This window comes from Puma concolor, chromosome B3 (genome assembly GCF_028749965.1).
Source record: "Puma concolor isolate L17-30 chromosome B3, mPumCon1.1.hap2, whole genome shotgun sequence".
NCBI classification, from domain to species: domain Eukaryota; kingdom Metazoa; phylum Chordata; class Mammalia; order Carnivora; family Felidae; genus Puma; species Puma concolor.
The window spans coordinates 1,425,312-1,441,182 of NC_141672.1; the positions used below are offsets into that span (position 1 = coordinate 1,425,312).

Genomic DNA, 15,871 nt, shown 5'->3' on the forward strand with positions numbered 1-15,871 from the left:
ATGCAGAGTGGTCTGTGCAGCGGGACTCGCTCACCGGTCCCCGTCCCCCGGGGCATGTGAGCCTCAGCACGCCCGCAGCCAGACGCTGCCCACAGCCTGTTTCCTCCTACAAGCTGGGAACAGTCTTTGCAGTTTGAGAGGAATGGCGGAGGCGGGGAGGGGGTGAGAGGAGGAGAGGCAGAAAAGCCTAAAGATTTGCTGTCTGACCCTTTACAGAGCAAACTTCTGGGACCGGTAACTCACCGGCCATTGTCGCCACAAGTGTGGAAGTGACTGTGGCGTGGTGACTAGGGGGCAGTGGCGGGTCCGGGCAGGTCTCAGAACCCCAGAGAGCAGGAAGGCTGAGGGGCCCAGGGAGGCCACGGCCCGACCACGTGTGCAGCACACAGTCTCTCCCCCCACCTCCCTCCGCAGTGCCTTCCACCAGCCACACCCAGGCGCAAACCAGAGAGCCGGAAAGGACAGCGGACACCAGTCTCAGAGGTCAGTGCCCTGGGGCACAGAGCGGGGAAGAAGGGGAAGAACAGATTTGGGAGCCCCGGGGACAGCCCAGCTCGGGAGCAAGCCCCCGGGCCGGCGGCGGGAGGCCAGGAGGCGACAAAGGCCGGGTCTGCACCAGGGAGAGCAGCAGGCCGGGCAGTCAGAGAGGGCATGTCGCACTGCCCACAGCACCACCCCCAGGCCGGGTCTGCACGCCCCAGTGCCCCCAGTGACCGAGGCCACTGTCCTCTGGCAGAGTGTCGGAACCACACCAGCCCTCCCAGCCTCTACCTGCCACAGCCTCCCCTGCAGGGCCCATGGCTCAAGGGACGGGCCACCTTCACCTGCCTGGCAGTGGGGGCTGGCCTTCAGGAGGCCCGCTTGTCCTGGGAGGTGGCCGGGGCGCCCCTGCACGCGGGTGTGGACAGTGGGCCGCTGGAGGAGAATGCCAATGGTTCCCAGAGCCTGAGAAGCCGCCTGGACTTGCCCGTGGCCTCCTGGGCCTCGGGGGCCAACATCACCTGCACGCTGAGCGGCCCGGACGTGGCTTCCCAAGTGGTGTCCGCAGCTCCCAAGGAACACGGTGAGGCCCCCTCCACAGCCCCCAGGGAACACGGTGAGGCTGGGGGCACTGCGCGCGCACCCCCCGCCTGGCACAGCCGCTCCTCTGTCCGGGACCCGGGCCACCCAGCTTCCCCCAAGGCCCCGGGTGGCCCGCGCATGACCAGGCTTCTCCTCGCAGCTGCCTCTGCGCCCAGCAGCCTCACGGTCCACGTCCTGACTGTGTCCAGAGCAGCCTCCTGGCTCCTGTGCAAGGTGTCCGGCTTCTCGCCCCCAGACGTCCTCCTCACCTGGCTAAGGGACCAGGTCCAGGTAGACTCTGCTTCCTTTGCCACTGCACCCCCCGCAGCCGAGCTGGGGAGCAGCACCTTCGAGACCTGGAGCATCCTGCACATCCGCACGGCCCAGGCCCCTCGCCCGGACACCTACACGTGTGTGGTCCGGCACGAGGCCTCCCGAAGGTTGCTCAACGCCAGCTGGAGCCCAGACACGGCCAGTGAGTCACACATGGGCACGGGGCCAGGGCTGGGGGGGGAGGGGCAGTCCCAGAGGAGCTGAAGGGCTAGGTCCTGGGGCTGCAGCCAAGGGACTGTGCCACCCAGCCAGGATGACCCTGCCCCAGCCTGGTGGGCACCTGGAGTGTGCACACATTTTCCCTGCACTCAGGGCTTTGGATGCCCTGACACCTGTCCCCCTGAAGCCTGTCCTTATGTCCACAGGCCATGTGCTGGACTAGGAGGGGTGGGAGGTAGGTGTCACCCCTGCCGGGCCCCCAAGGAGCAGCCATTTCCCACCAAGACCTGCCCCATTGCTGAGCTCAGAGCAGGGGCCTCCCCTGGGGAGGCTGGTTATCCCAGACACAACCCTCCCAGGGACATCTGAGCCTCCCCAAGCCCCAGACCCCCACTGGCTTGGGAGAACAGTCAGCACCTCAGAAGCCAGGTACACCCAGAAGTGGGAGCTGGGCTGGGGTGCCCAGAGAATCTGACCCGCACATGCCCACAGCAGGCCCTGACTGCAGGCCACCTGCAGGGCAGAGGGGACAGAGGCCCACTAGGGTGGGGGCTCACACTGGAGGTCCAGGGCTCACTCTCCCCTCAGAGGCTGGCTATCAGGCCCCCTCACCACCTCTTCAGGGGGCAGCACCCAGGCAAGGCCCTGGAGGGACAGAGGTGGACACCTCAGGCCAAGCAGGTAGCAGGACACCATCCCCCCGCTGCTCGAACATGGAGAGGTGGCCCTAGGAGTCGGGTAGAGGCAGATGCCATGTGGAGGCCATGCCAGCAATGTGGTGGGGGGGGTCACACAGGAAGCCTGTGCCCCCTAGTCCTCAGCCCCCTAGTCCACCTGCCTGTGTCCCAGCAGGCCTCCCCGTGATGTCCCAGCACCAGCCCCTGTCCCCAATGAGGCTGGGACTCCTGGTCCTCAGCCCATCTCCACAGCATTGCCCCCTGCCCTCTGGGCACCCTCTTCCCTGGCTCAGGCCCCCAGGCACATCTGTTCTCCAGTCATCAGAGCAGCCTCCTGGCCCTGCTTACCTTCCCTCCCCTGATCCCCTAAGCAGGTGTGTAAGGAGATCGACCCCCCCACCCGAGGCTCCTTGAGAGCCAGTCCACGCTGACCTCCTCCAATGTCCACTCTCCTACACCCAGCAGATGGGAGCCCTCCCCAGGCACAAACCAGGCCTCTCCATCACAGGTGATATCACAGGTGAGGCTGGACCAGCCCCCTGGACAGACTCAGCCAAGGCTGGAGACTGGTCTGCCGTCATGCACAGAGCCCCAGGTGTAGGCTGCAGGTGTGTGTGCACGTGCACCCCTGGTCACCTGAGCACACGCACATGCCCAGCATCATCATTGTTATAAAGCATCACACGGAAGGTCCCCCCACACCAGGCCCCTGACCTCTTCCTCCTGACCTGGTTCTGCTCCTTGGCCTGTGTCCTGCTCCTTGGCCTGCTCCTTGGCCTGCTCCTTGGCCTAAGCTTATCCCCCACATTTCCCCCTTTTTGCTTTTCTTGGTTCTTCTAGTCTTGTGTTTGAGAACTGTCATGATGAGCTCCTGGTCCTCCTTTTGCTTTTGGATGGCTTGGAGGGAGATTCTGCAAAGACATAAAAAGAGACACAGTAAAAGCATTCTGCCTCCCAGAGTGATCCAGAATTTGAGATGGGTGCTAGCTGTAAGTGAGAAAGGATTTAGGTAACGCCACATTCCCCAGGAATCAGCTCATTCATTTTTAAGCTGATCCTCTGTATATTGTAGCTGTTGGCTCAATGTCGTATCTAAATCTTCTATATTGTCAGAGAGGTGGGAAGAAAAGTCACTTCAAAGGTGTGTCTGGACAGCGTCCCAAGTTGGGAGTGATTCTAAGGAATGGCAGTCACGCGTATATGCTGGTTGTTAGGGTCACAGGGCAGTTTAGAGCGGAGGAACAAGGCCTCCTGTTTCTTTCCAATGAATTCCACTGCAGCCTCAAGAGCTTCAAGGCAGGCCAAGACTTGTTTATTAATCGAAGTTTGGCTTACAGATTCTTTGGTGTTATTAATTTGTTAAGGACATGGGCTGTCTGGATAGTATGATGCAGACTGACTCCAGCTACGGTGGCAGGGGTGATAACGCCTACTGCTACTAGGATGCCCGTGATTAATAGGCTAACAAATCTTTTCCGCCTTGCAGCAGAGTGTCAGTGTCGAAGAAGCTTGGAAAGCACGCCTGGTCCTGATGGATGCATGTAGGACACAGAGCTGTTAACAGGAACCAGGCTGAGACGCACTGTCTAAGCACTAATAAAGAGGAGATGTTTAATTGGGTGATGTTATCATGACTTATGCAGGACATAAACCAGCCTTGGGGCATAGAGATATTATAATTATGTCCTAGTTGTCAGATCTGGATGGTGGAGGTAGCAAAGAGAACATAGGGAGAAGGGACACAAGTAGTCCCTTGAACTGGTCCATGTGAACTGGTTATCGTACAGGGAGGCCCCAGTTAGGTTAGCATGTGGTTCTACATAAATTTCACCATGGCTAATAGGAAGAGTGAAGAAGGGAAGACCTAGCTTCCAAAGACTAACAAGCCAAGGTCGTTTTAATTTTCCTTTATATGCAGAAACTATAGGGCCAGACGAATCTCCATTTTTCCAAAAAATATCCCCCTGCTAGGCTGGCCAAAGGATACGGTCTTATTAGACTATTTTGTTTCATGATATCCTCTAGGACCCCTATCATAACAGTCCAATTACCCCAGTGAAGATTATGTTCAGTCTCTCCATAACAGGTTGTCCAGGGAATAATGTTCCAGGGGTGGTCTGAATATTTGAGACTAGAGCAAGCTATAACATTAGGAGTGTGAGATATGCTTGTTTTTTGAGGTATAGCAAAGCTTGTGGCTGAGAAAAAAGGGAAAATTGTCTGGCCTTGTAGAGGTTTTGGGCTGTACTTGCAAAAGCCAATTGATTCTTCGTTTAATACGAGCAGATAAGTTGTTGAGTTTGGTAACACACACAGGAGGTGCTGGAGGAAGCCACCACTGAGGTCTTGGCATTTAAAGCCAATGCTCTTGTTCCATTTGGAAGGGAGGGTTAAGAGTGGCTCCTCCCATGAACTCAGTGTCATTGTTGCTAATAAGAATAAGGCTGTGCCAGCCTCCAGTGGCTCGGACACCCCCCAACAGCCCAGGCCCGGCCATGGGCAGCCCTGCACAGTGGAGGACATGTCCAGACAACAGTACTGACCCCGCTGCCTCCTAGGAGTGTTAAGCTGTCAAATAGAGGTGGGTTAAGGAGATGAGCCCGATATGAATATCGAGCTTGGCCTGGACAGATGAGGGCAAGGAGTTACACGTATTGAATTTTTGTTAATGACAGAAGTCACGGCCATCAGATGCGAATCGGGGGTATATGCAATATCACTGTGTTGTAAGAGGATGCCAGCCTGGTTAGACAGGCGTTTTAAGGCTTCCCCGTGTTATATCATGGGCAAGGACTTGTGTTTGTAGAGTGGCTTCAGGATGAGGAGTCCACGAAGAGGCTTCTCCCACCTTGAAGAAGGGGGCCGCTCCCTCGGGGTCATTCTCCGGAAGTCTTGGTTCATCGGACTATATCCTAGGGTCTCCACCATGCCATTCCCTCATGGTTCCCTCTGAGGGAATCCACAGAGGTCGGGAATCTGAAAGAACGCGAGCATATCTTCGGCCCCAGGTGGGAAGCTGAGTGGGCCCAGTATGTGTGGGCCCCCCTTCAGGGGTTTCTGCAGAGCACCACGGGGTGAGAGGGTTTATCTGATTTCAAAGAATGTCCCTCAGCTGGGGTGAGTCCTTGAGGATTGAGATTTAAAAAGTGAAGAGTAATCACAGCCCGATCAAGAAGCTGAGGTTGTCATGCAGACAGCCAGGGGTATCTCCCCCTTTCTGTTTTTTCACATGTTTTGAGCATAATATCTGCTCATTTTACAATTGCTTGGCCTTGTGGATTGTAAGAAACGGGTAACTCCAACCAAGGCTTAAGTGAAACAACTTAAAAGGGCATGTTGTCCTGCTGTTTTACCCTTTTTGTTAAAATTATTTACACGTTTATGTATTGACTTACTTATTCATTACCATTAACGAAAATGTGTTATGTTTTCTGTAGTTGTTGTAGGGTGCACTAATTTTACTTCTGCTCAGCAGTAACTGACATATCGATCACTGGCCGTTGAGGCAGGGGGTTAAAGGGCCAAAGCCGGGGCGCCTGGGTGGCGCAGTCGGTTGAGCCTCCGACTTCAGCCAGGTCACGATCTCGCGGTCCGTGAGTTCGAGCCCCGCGTCGGGCTCTGGGCTGATGGCTCAGAGCCTGGAGCCTGTTTCCGATTCTGTGTCTCCCTCTCTCTCTGCCCCTCCCCCGTTCATGCTCTGTCTCTCTCTGTCCCAAAAATAAATAAACGTTGAAAAAAAAAAAAATTTTAAAGGGCCAAAGCCAAGGTCTATTCCCCTGCCTTTCTCGGCAATGACCACACAAATATGTTTCAGCCATGTGAATATCCATTTGTGGCATACGATGGGCTAAGTTTAGCAAAACGGCTCCCACGTATCTGAGTAAAAGCCCTTCAAATATCATCCCCCCGTCATCTGGCAGAGGCATCCAGTCCCCTGCTAAACAGGAACACAAACGTGGAGGATTTGGAGGCCAGCACCAAGGGTATTGCCATCATTTTCCCAGCCTTTGGCTCAAAGGAGGAGGAATTTGAATCTCAACCCCGTATAGTTTTCAAATCCATTTACTTTAACTTTAGTCCGTCCCGACCACACATAAAATTCCTTTTTAAAGATTTCCTGCACGAAACTTCCACAACTTTTCTTTGCATTTAGATTTTGTCCCAAGCCATTTCTTTGCAAAGAACCAGTCTTGTATAGGACAAAATTACTTTCTTTTACCTTCAACAAAATATATTTACATTTCTTATATCTTTCTTTCATATCTCCTACTTTCCTACATACAGAGCTGCTTTGTTATTTTTATCAGTTTTAACTACACTTAGCAGAATTTTAGCTCTTAGAAACCTTAGTCTCCAGTGAAAACTAGATAGCGACCAATTGTGAATTGTCTGTTACTTAGAAAAATGTAGGCGGTAGACTTATGAATCCATTAAGCATAAAGCATGTTTTTTAACAGTTCCAAATATCCTTAGTCTTTATTTTGCAACAAGTCAAAAGCACAAACCTACATCTGGTAGTTAGTGCTTTAGCCTCTTATCTCATTAGATATCCAATGAATTTACCTCAATTTATTTTTTCAATATGAAAAAATTACCGTCAAATTGGTTTCCATACAACACCCAGTGTTCCTCCCAACAGGTGCCCTCCTCCATGCCCGTCACCCACCCTCCCTTCCCTCCCACCCCCCATCAACCCTCAGTTTGTTCTCAGTTTTTAAGAGTCTCTTATGGTTTGGCTCCCTCCCTCTCTAACCATTTTTTTTTCCTTCCCCTCCCGCATAGTCTTCTGTTAAGTGTCTCAGGATCCACATAAGAGTAAAAACATATGGTATCTGTCTTTCTCTGCCTGACTTATTTCACTTAGCATCACACTCTCCAGTTCCATCCATGTTGCTACAAAGGGCCATATTTCATTCTTTCTCATTGCCACGTAGTATTCCATTGTGTATATAAACCACAATTTCTTTCTCCATTCATCAGTGTATGGACACTTGGGCTTTTTCCATAATTTAGCTATTGTTGAAAGTGCTGCTGTAAACATTGGGGTACAAGTGCCCTTATGCATCAGTACTCCTGTATCCCTTGGGTAAATTCCTAGAAGTGCTATTGCTGGGTCATAGGGTAGGTCTATTTTTAATTTTTGAGGAACCTCCACACTGTTTTCCAGAGTGGCTGCACCAATTTGCATTCCCACCAACAGTGCAACGTTTCTCCACATCCTCTCCAGCATCTATAGTCTCCTGATTTGTTCATTTTAGCCATTCTGACTGGCGTGAGGTGATATCTGAGTGTGGTTTTGATTTGTATTTCCCTGATGAGGAGCAACATTGAGCATCTTCTCATGTGCCTGATGGCCATCTGGATGTCTTCTTTAGAGAAGTGTCTATTCATGTCTTCTGCCCATTTCTTCACTGGATTATTTGTTTTTTGGGTGTGGAGTTTGGTGAGTTCTTTATAGATTTTGGATACTAGCCCTTTGTCCGATATGTCATTTGCAAATATCTTTTCCCATTCCGTCAGTTGCCTTTTAGTTTTGTTGATTGTTTCCTTTGCAGTGCAGAAGCTTTTGTCTTCATGTTTTTGCCTTTTGACGGCATGGGGAGGAGTGCTGTCTGAAGCACTGAAGGTTCAGATAGCAGGCCTTACCCCAGGCGGTGCAGAAATGGGAGGAAGGGGGAGAGAAGACAGAAAAGGTGAGGAACCTCCAAGAGGCCTGAAGGCAGAGAGGGGCACAGAGGACAAAGAGTTTATATGGTCCTAAAGTCTGTCAGCTCAGCTAGATGAACAGATATCGATTTTTGTTTTGTTTTGTATCATTTGTTTTGTTTTGTTTTGTTTTGCACTAGTGGAATTAGGCAGTCCACGTTGGGCCAGAAAAGGCAGGGAAGTTCCCCCAAACAAAAGGAGTTTCGGCAGCTGCTTGGGAATATTCCTTAAAATCTCTATCCCGAGGTAGACTAGCCAGAGACAATTGGTTCTAATCATCATAGTTATTAACCCAGGAAATGAATGAGGGAGAGGCCCTCACATAGAGTAAGACTAACAGAGTGTATAGGGAGAAACAGTGAGACAGAGAGAGTTAGAGTCCCTATATCAGGGATGCCCTCTGTAAAATCCACTGCACTATTTCGGTGCATTGCTTTGCTGACAATGACTGGAAGCTGGGCTGGCTGCCTTGGTTGGGGATACTGCCTTGTGTCAGTTGTTGAAAAGACACCAGAATAGCAGTGGCAAAGTTCTGCACAGCACGAGTCATGCGAACGTCATGAAACTCTTGGGCACAGACAGCATACTGGGCTGGGGTCCGGATGATGTTCTTAAGAGAGCCCCAGTCCCAGGCACACACGGAATGAGAGCCGCGAATATTTTCTAAAATACCCAATGTAAAAGGGCTGTGATGGACATACAGCCGAACTGATTTTTGCAATTCTTTTACAATTAGAAAGAGCAGGCCTTCGTGACCAAATTGCCCATTTTGCCTGTCGATGGGAAATAGGTGGAGTTTACTGGCCTTATGGGCTTTTTTTAATGCACTTTTGCACTGGGGTGAGGACTTTATCAGAGCAGGTCGGTGAGGTTTTCAGAGGCTCGATATCGATACCGTACCATCGTTTTGGGGGAGGAGGACTATCTCCTGGCTGTAAAGGAGCCACAGGCACAGGCTGGCTAGAGGGGGAGCGAGGTTTCTCCTCCTTTTTAGATAACTACATCTTCATACACACCATCCGAGCTTGAGGGGAGAAGGGCAGTATGGACAATGGACCAGGTGAGGATTAGTTTAGGGGGGTATTAGCCCCTCTAGAATGCCTGGCCTGTAACGTTTTCCCTGCTCGTCCCCACACATCAAGGTCATAAGTTCCTTGTTCTGGGAACCAAGGGCAATTTTGTTGGACAGCCAATAATCTAAGGAGAGCCTTATAATTTAGAGTAGTCCCTGCTCTCTCTCCTAGGGACTGAGAAATTCGAACATAGCGCGTTTGTTCAGGGGCTAGGGAGTCAGAGGGAGGGAGTTGCCCCATGGGAGATCTCCCAAAAAGCTCTGCGGCAGCGAATCTAGTTTCACTTTATCCCTCACCTCATCAGGTAGAGACTGTAACCAGTGCATGTGCGTTTTTTTTCTTGGAGCTCCTTTAGCGTTCTGCGGCGTCCTGCAGTCCTTGTGTCGCACTGCCTGGCCGCGGCAGCACCTTGCCACGTCGGCCCATAGTCCCCTTTCCTTCTGTCACATTGGGGTCACTTGGGGTCGTAGACTCCAAGTCTAAAGTTCTCTCTTGGCCAGCAAGAGAGCAGGGCACAGGATTAAAGTGAGAGATGGCTAATGTCCAGGAAAAAACAAGACCTGAATAAGGGCCCTTGCCCCGTTTGTATCAGGATCAGAAGGCTTACAAACACGGCGATGGACGTGCACAAAGAGACGAGGAATCTGTGAACATTAACTTGTGGACGTGAGGGAAAGGGGGTCTTGAGGATCCTCGGGGTTAGAGGTTTGGGTTAATACAAAACAAAATCCGGGCGCCGGGCAGTGGGGAGGAAGGTTGTTTACAGCTGACCTGAGGCAGCACCTCTGTTTATCTCAGCCTCAGGGATGAGGCAGGGAGGACACGTGACTTCAGGGTTGACAAGGCACCTTTGCTTTCGTTAACCATCTCCGCTCTGGGCTGCTACGCCTGCAGTGCAGGGGTCCACAGTCCAGTTCGCCAATTTACCCAGCTTGGTCCTATTCTCCCGTGAAAGCTGCTATAGTACTAAATTGGGGGTGCTTCTGCCCTGAATGCCTAATCTTGTTTATTTCATATACCTATGCATCGGGGGCCTCTATACCCCCCTATTCTCGGTTGCCTTGTCTTGTTTACCCAAACTCGGGGGTGAGCATCCTATAGCTTCGTACTTCTCTGTGCCTTGTTAACCCGTTGGTGTAAGCCCGGGGGATTCCTAAGCTTACCCCCCACAGGTCCACACTCTCCACCTCGTGTGGGGACCCTATAGCGTCCGGACTTCTCTGCCAACTGCCTCCAGTCCTTCCCCCACTAATCACAATGGCCTCCTTGAGGGTGTCTTCCTGCCGGCCGTGCCCACACAGCCCAGCCTTGCTGCCCAGCACCGGGATGCGTGCGCTTCCAGTGAGGATGTCACAGATAATGAAGGCAGCGTGGCAAGCGGGAACAGCAGGACGGCGCCACACGCACTTTATTAACCAGCTTTATTTAAAGTCACTGAAGAGCTGAGGACTCAGAGAAGCCCAGCTGACCTGGCTCCTGGGCAAGACAACATTGTTGGCCACGTTACCCCCACCCTGGACACCGACGGACACGGTTACGTTACCCCCACCCTGGGCACAGGCGGACAGAGGTATTGGCATCCAGGGAGGAGAGAGGCCTGGGGGAATCAGTCAAGGCTTTAACGTCCACATGGGCTGACATGAGGAATAAGAGTAGGGATGAGCCCCAACTGTATCCCCTCCACCACTGACTGCCCCAGACAGGACCTGTGCTCAGAGCTGGGACAGATCTCCAGTCCTGCATGGTGCTTGGACTCTGAAGCCCAGTGGAGGGAGGGCCCTGACCCACCCCAAACATCGGAGTTGAAGCCAACTGTCCTGACATCCCACCGGCTCAAGTCCTGATTCGATAGACCAGATGTGCCCTCACCCCCGCCCCGAGGAAAGTGCTATCATGTGCTCCACTTCTCCAGTGCTGGCTGTTTGTTTGCAATGCCCGGTGTGCAATCAAAAATTAAAAGACATGCAAAGAAGCAGAAAAGCTTCAGCCATAATCAAGATAAGAAGCAGCAGAGTTAGACCCACAGGAGATCCAGATTCTGTCATTAACAGCAGTTCCGATCACGTCCAACCACATCACAGCATCTCCTGGGCCAAGCCCGACACGAAGCCCACCGGCCTGGCCCGCCTCACTGGACTGAAGGGTGCAAATGAACATGTCACCCACCCACCCTCCTGTCCTCTGAGCAGCCTTCGATGCCCTGGGGCTCAGTCTGGTGCTCTGGTGGGGGGTCAGACACACGGCCTTTACCTGGACAGGGCACTGTCCGTGCAGGACTGTGTAACTTTTGACTGTCCAGCTGACCCCCCCAACCGTTCACCACTACACTTCACGTGTCTGGAACAGGTTCTCTCAAATTATCCGGAGCAAGGACAGCTGCCTTTGTTAATATTTCCTGTTCTCGTGGACCAACACCTTCGTAGAATGCAACAGGGTTCAATTACTAGAAAGATGAAACTAACAAAGATTGCCATGTTTTCATTATTAGAATAAACAGACCGCTATGAAGTTTGCAAGCACACACAACCGACTTCCACGCTCACGCCCCGTGACACAGGAACTGGGCCCTGAACCAGGACCCCAGCAACCCCTCCCATCCTGGCCCCCGCCCGAGTGTCCAGGGGAGCGGCTGCTCAGAGATGCAGATCCCGCCATGCCCGCCCTGCCCCCACTCGCCCAAGCTCTCCGCGGCAGCCACCCGGGGCCCCTCTGCCCTCCCGGCTCTCTCCCAGAACAGCTTCGTGCGTGCCATTCCCACCTCTCGTTGCCTGGCTGGGTCCCCTGTGCGACTACCCCTACCGGGTGACAACCACCTCCCGCCCGCGCCCGGGACTTGTGCGCCACAGTGCTCGGCTCCGGCCCGTCTGCTGCACGGGGTGGGGGGCCCCGTCTGGCTCTGTGGGCACCGGGGGACCCAGCCGGGAGAAGCCTCACAGACTCCGGGTCGGGAGAAGCATGCCCGGAGCAGTCCCCTGTCACTCAGCAACCCGTCGTGTGCGGGTTCCGAACCGAACCTCCTCACTAGCGCCCTTGTTCCCCAGGTCTGGACATGGACCCCCCAGCCCCCCAGAGCCATGACGAGAGCGGCAGCGGCTCCACGGACCTGGAAGACACCGGCAGACTGTGGCCCACGTTCGCGGCCCTCTTCCTTCTCACTCTGCTCTACAGCGGCTTCGTCACCTTCATCAAAGTAAGGCAGCCAGCACACCTGTGTGCAGGGCTGGGGGGAGGCGATGCCCTGCCCGGTGGGGGGCACACTGGAGCCAGCCCAGGGAGCCTGGTGGGAGCGGGAGGGATGTGCAGCTGCCATGGGCCCTGGACATGGGCCCGGGGCCTGTCAGGCATCAGAGGCTCCTCCCCTCTGCCACAGCACTCCGGCCAGGAAGCGGGCACGTTGCACCTGCTCACAAGTACACCGGGGTCTGGGCCCTGTCGTCTGGGGACCTGGCTCCTCACATCCCCCCCTCTGCACCCTCCGGCCACCAGCCCCCTTCCTAACCCCTGGGCTCTTGCTGCAGGTGAAGTAGCCCCAGGAGAGCGGATGTCCTGCACCCGCAGAGAAGGGAGGCTGGGACTCCGGCCTGTGCGTGGCGCCCCGGCCCCACTTCGCCTGCCCCATGCTCGTCTCTGTCCACCTGTGCCCAGGGCTCGGCCGCCAAACCCAGCCCACGCTTCCCGAACCCGCGGCCCTGGCTGTGGGCCCTTGCCTTCCCACCTGCCAGCCGGCCCCATAAACAACCTTGCTCACATACCCTGCCTCTTGTCTCCCTGCCTCCGTCGGCTCAGAGGATCCGGGGCTGAGAGAGAGTCCCAGCCGGGATTGGGGTGCGGCTGTGGCAGGCGGGCCATGGGGGGCTGCCCCGTGGGGAAGCCGGCGGGGGGGAGAGGTGCCGCTCTGCACGCTCACAGATACACCCACCACACGCACACGCACACACGTGCACAAGCCCAGTTCACACAGAAGCGCGCGTGCACAGACACAGGCAATGCTCGCGCACACTGCAGCCTGCAGACACAGCACACGCACACACACGTGCAAGCGCCAGGCTCGTGCTTGCACGCACATAGTGCACGCACTGGTCTGCAGACCGTGTGTGCTCACGAATGCGCACAGACACATGCCCACGCGCCACACGGCTCCCAGGCACCTAGCTGGGGGCAGTGGGTGCTGCCCACACGTGGAGCTCATTCTGTGTGTGCCTGGCCCCACGGCCTCCTGGGTCTGTTCCCTCCGGTGCAGCAGGCGGGGGCAGTGCGCGCAGTCGTGCCTGAAGGGGCGCATGGGAGACCCTGGTGCTGCCCAGCGCACAGTCACCGTTGGAAGCCTGCCGTCGCCCAGGGTCCCCAGCTGCAGAAGAGGAAGTGGTCACGGGGGCAGGCGAGCACAGTGGACGCCACCCGCTGGCCAGGGGCAAGAGTGAGGGCAGCCACCGTCAAGCCCAGCCGGTCCACGGCCCCCCCGCCCCCAATGCCACAACGCTGGTGTCCCCCTGTCACTGCTCGTCCCTCTCACCACCTCCGTCCTCACCCACCCTCATCCGTCCACGGCTTCAGCTCATGCTCATCACTGCACGTGGCCAGTGGAGGCTGACCCACACCTGACAGCTGACATGCCACGACCGGACGCGGGGCTGTGGTCAGACGACCCCCATGGCCTCTGCATGTGACCTCTGGGGCAAAGGCACTTTGCAGAGGCATCAAGGTCAGCGTACAAGAAGAGAGGTGGTCTCGGCTGGTGGGGGTCACTGTTGTCACAGAGCCACAGGAGAAGGCAGCGTGACACCAGAGCAAGGTGCCCGTGGTGGCCACAAGCCCAGGTGCTGCTCCTGGAGCAGGGAAACCAGGGACAGGCTGTGTCCCAGAGCCTGCCCACGCCCGCCTGTGGCCCAGGGGCTGGGGGCAGACTTCTTGGCTCCAGACCCCGAGGAGACAAAGGTCTGTGGGATTTGCTGTGGCAGCCACAGGAAACTCACACCCAGGGTCCCCGTGTCACCGCTGCCGGCCGAGGGGGCCCCATCTAGGGTCTCAGGCCAAACTCTGAGAACAGATCTCGTTCTCTCTCTGGGCCCACCTGCTGCCCCAGCCTTGTGGCACCCACTCAGGAGGCTGCCCACGGTTGTGCCCCGGAGGGCTCACCCTGCCCACCCTGCCCTCGGCGACCTATCAGTGGCAAGGGCAGCCCTGTGTCCAGAGTTCACAGGAGGCCTCAGTGCCCCCACAGCTCGTCCGCACACGGTTCCTGTAGTGGCCATGCCCTTGCCCTGTGCCGCTCCCCACTGCGTTTTCTTCTCTGCCCCTCTGGCACACTCTGGTATATTGGTTGGTTGTTTCTTTCCCGTCACCCAGAAAGTTAATGCCAAGAGCACAGTGTTTTCTGTGGCTCCCTGATGATGCCCAACACAGAAAGAAGAGCCCAGCACATGGTAGGTGCTCAGAAACACTTGCTCAGTGAATGCACGTCCCCCGCAACATGGACCCTAAGTCACAAGAGCACTTTGTCCCCCGGATGTGTCCTCCTGCACACGGCACACATTTACAATACACTGCGGTCCCTGTATTCCCAGTTACCTCCTTCGGAAGTCTACCCTCCCCCAGGCTGCCACCTCAGTAAATGACCACCTGCCGAGTGGCCCCCGAAAGACTCCCCGAAGTCATCGCGACCTGCCTCCCACACACTCCAAGCCACGTCACACCCACCCAGAGCTCCCTGTTGTACAGCCCGCCTCCAGGCCTGCCCCCTCCCCAGCCCACAGCCGGTCTGGTCCCCTAAAGACCTGTGAGCCCGTAGCCCCGGCTCAAAGCCGCTGACGGGCTCCCTTTACATCAGGAACAAGGCTCTTTCTGCCTAACCCAGCTGGCCTGGCCAGGCCTCCCCAGCGCCAGCCACCCCGAGGCCATCCGGGCCTGCTCCTCTGACTTCACGGCCCGAAACCATCCGCCTGCCCCAGGGTCTGTCCTCCTCCCAGTCGCCCTCCAAGCCCCATGGAAGCAAGGACAGCACACGCCCAGCATGCACAGTAGCTGAAGGAATGAATGAGTGAGCACACAAACGAATGAATGGTCCGGCAGGACTCAAAGGAGGGTGTGCACTTGGGCCGCCAGGCCTCAACCTCCTCCTCCCGCCCAGCCTCACCCAGAGACGCCACAGGGCAGCCACAGCTGTCTCCCAGCTGTTCCCAAGGAAGCTGCCCCTGGCTCTGGGCTCTGCCCTTGGACCGACACCCCACAGCCCCATCCGCAGGCCCCGGGAGAATGGAAGAGGGCAGGGCACCAAGCCCCTGAGCATGCTGGGTGTCTGTTTGGGCCCAGCAGGTCCACATTTGAGCTTCTCTCTGTCTAGGAAGCAAACTTACAACATGCCCTAGAGTACATGACAGAGCACATCCGTCTAGTGCCAGAGCTCCGTCTGGGGAAAGCATACGTGAGCCCAGCCCCTCCTGGCCAGCCGGGTTCACTTCTTCAGCAGAAGAATCCCGTGGGCTGCCCTCCACCATGACTTCTCCTTTCGTCTTACATAAGCACCAACCGACCTCGGCCAAACTGTCTATCTGCCAGAGGCATGTGACAGCCCCCATGGGGCCTTGGCTTGGCTGTTTCCCTCCACACAACGCGTTTGTGACTTTCCCCAGCTCTGCGGCCACAGGCCCGAACTCAGCGCTGTGACATGTGGTCCGAGGGGAGGGCCGTGTCCTGCACGCTCCACAGCTCAGCCGGGCCACCGCAGCCTCGCCTGCCGGGACGCCGCCTGCTCTGGGCAGAAACACCTGTTTCCAGCCGTGCTGATAAACAGGACATGTGTGTCCTCCCACACCTAAATCACAGCTTGACAAACCTGATCCCACAGCATGGAACCCACTGCCC

At 55.7% G+C, this 15,871-nt stretch overlaps 1 long non-coding RNA gene and 1 gene segment (V, D, J or C); one reads left to right on the forward strand and one right to left on the reverse strand.

The window, feature by feature from the left end:
• LOC147579625 (immunoglobulin heavy constant delta-like) overlaps positions 1-12,759 on the forward strand; it is a 29,400-nt gene extending 16,641 nt beyond the window's left edge. The window contains 5 exon segments of the C gene segment in view: positions 415-483; positions 737-1,063; positions 1,223-1,537; positions 12,052-12,200; positions 12,529-12,759. Coding sequence covers positions 415-483; positions 737-1,063; positions 1,223-1,537; positions 12,052-12,200; positions 12,529-12,537 — 869 coding nt within the window.
• The window catches only part of LOC147579626 (uncharacterized), a 30,777-nt gene continuing 17,925 nt past the window's right edge, over positions 3,020-15,871 (reverse strand). Inside the window, exons 3-4 of the long non-coding RNA XR_015251962.1 lie at positions 9,307-9,501; positions 3,020-3,142 (exon numbers count right to left, since the gene is read on the reverse strand). This is a non-coding gene — a long non-coding RNA (uncharacterized LOC147579626). The remainder of the gene's footprint in view (positions 3,143-9,306; positions 9,502-15,871) is intronic.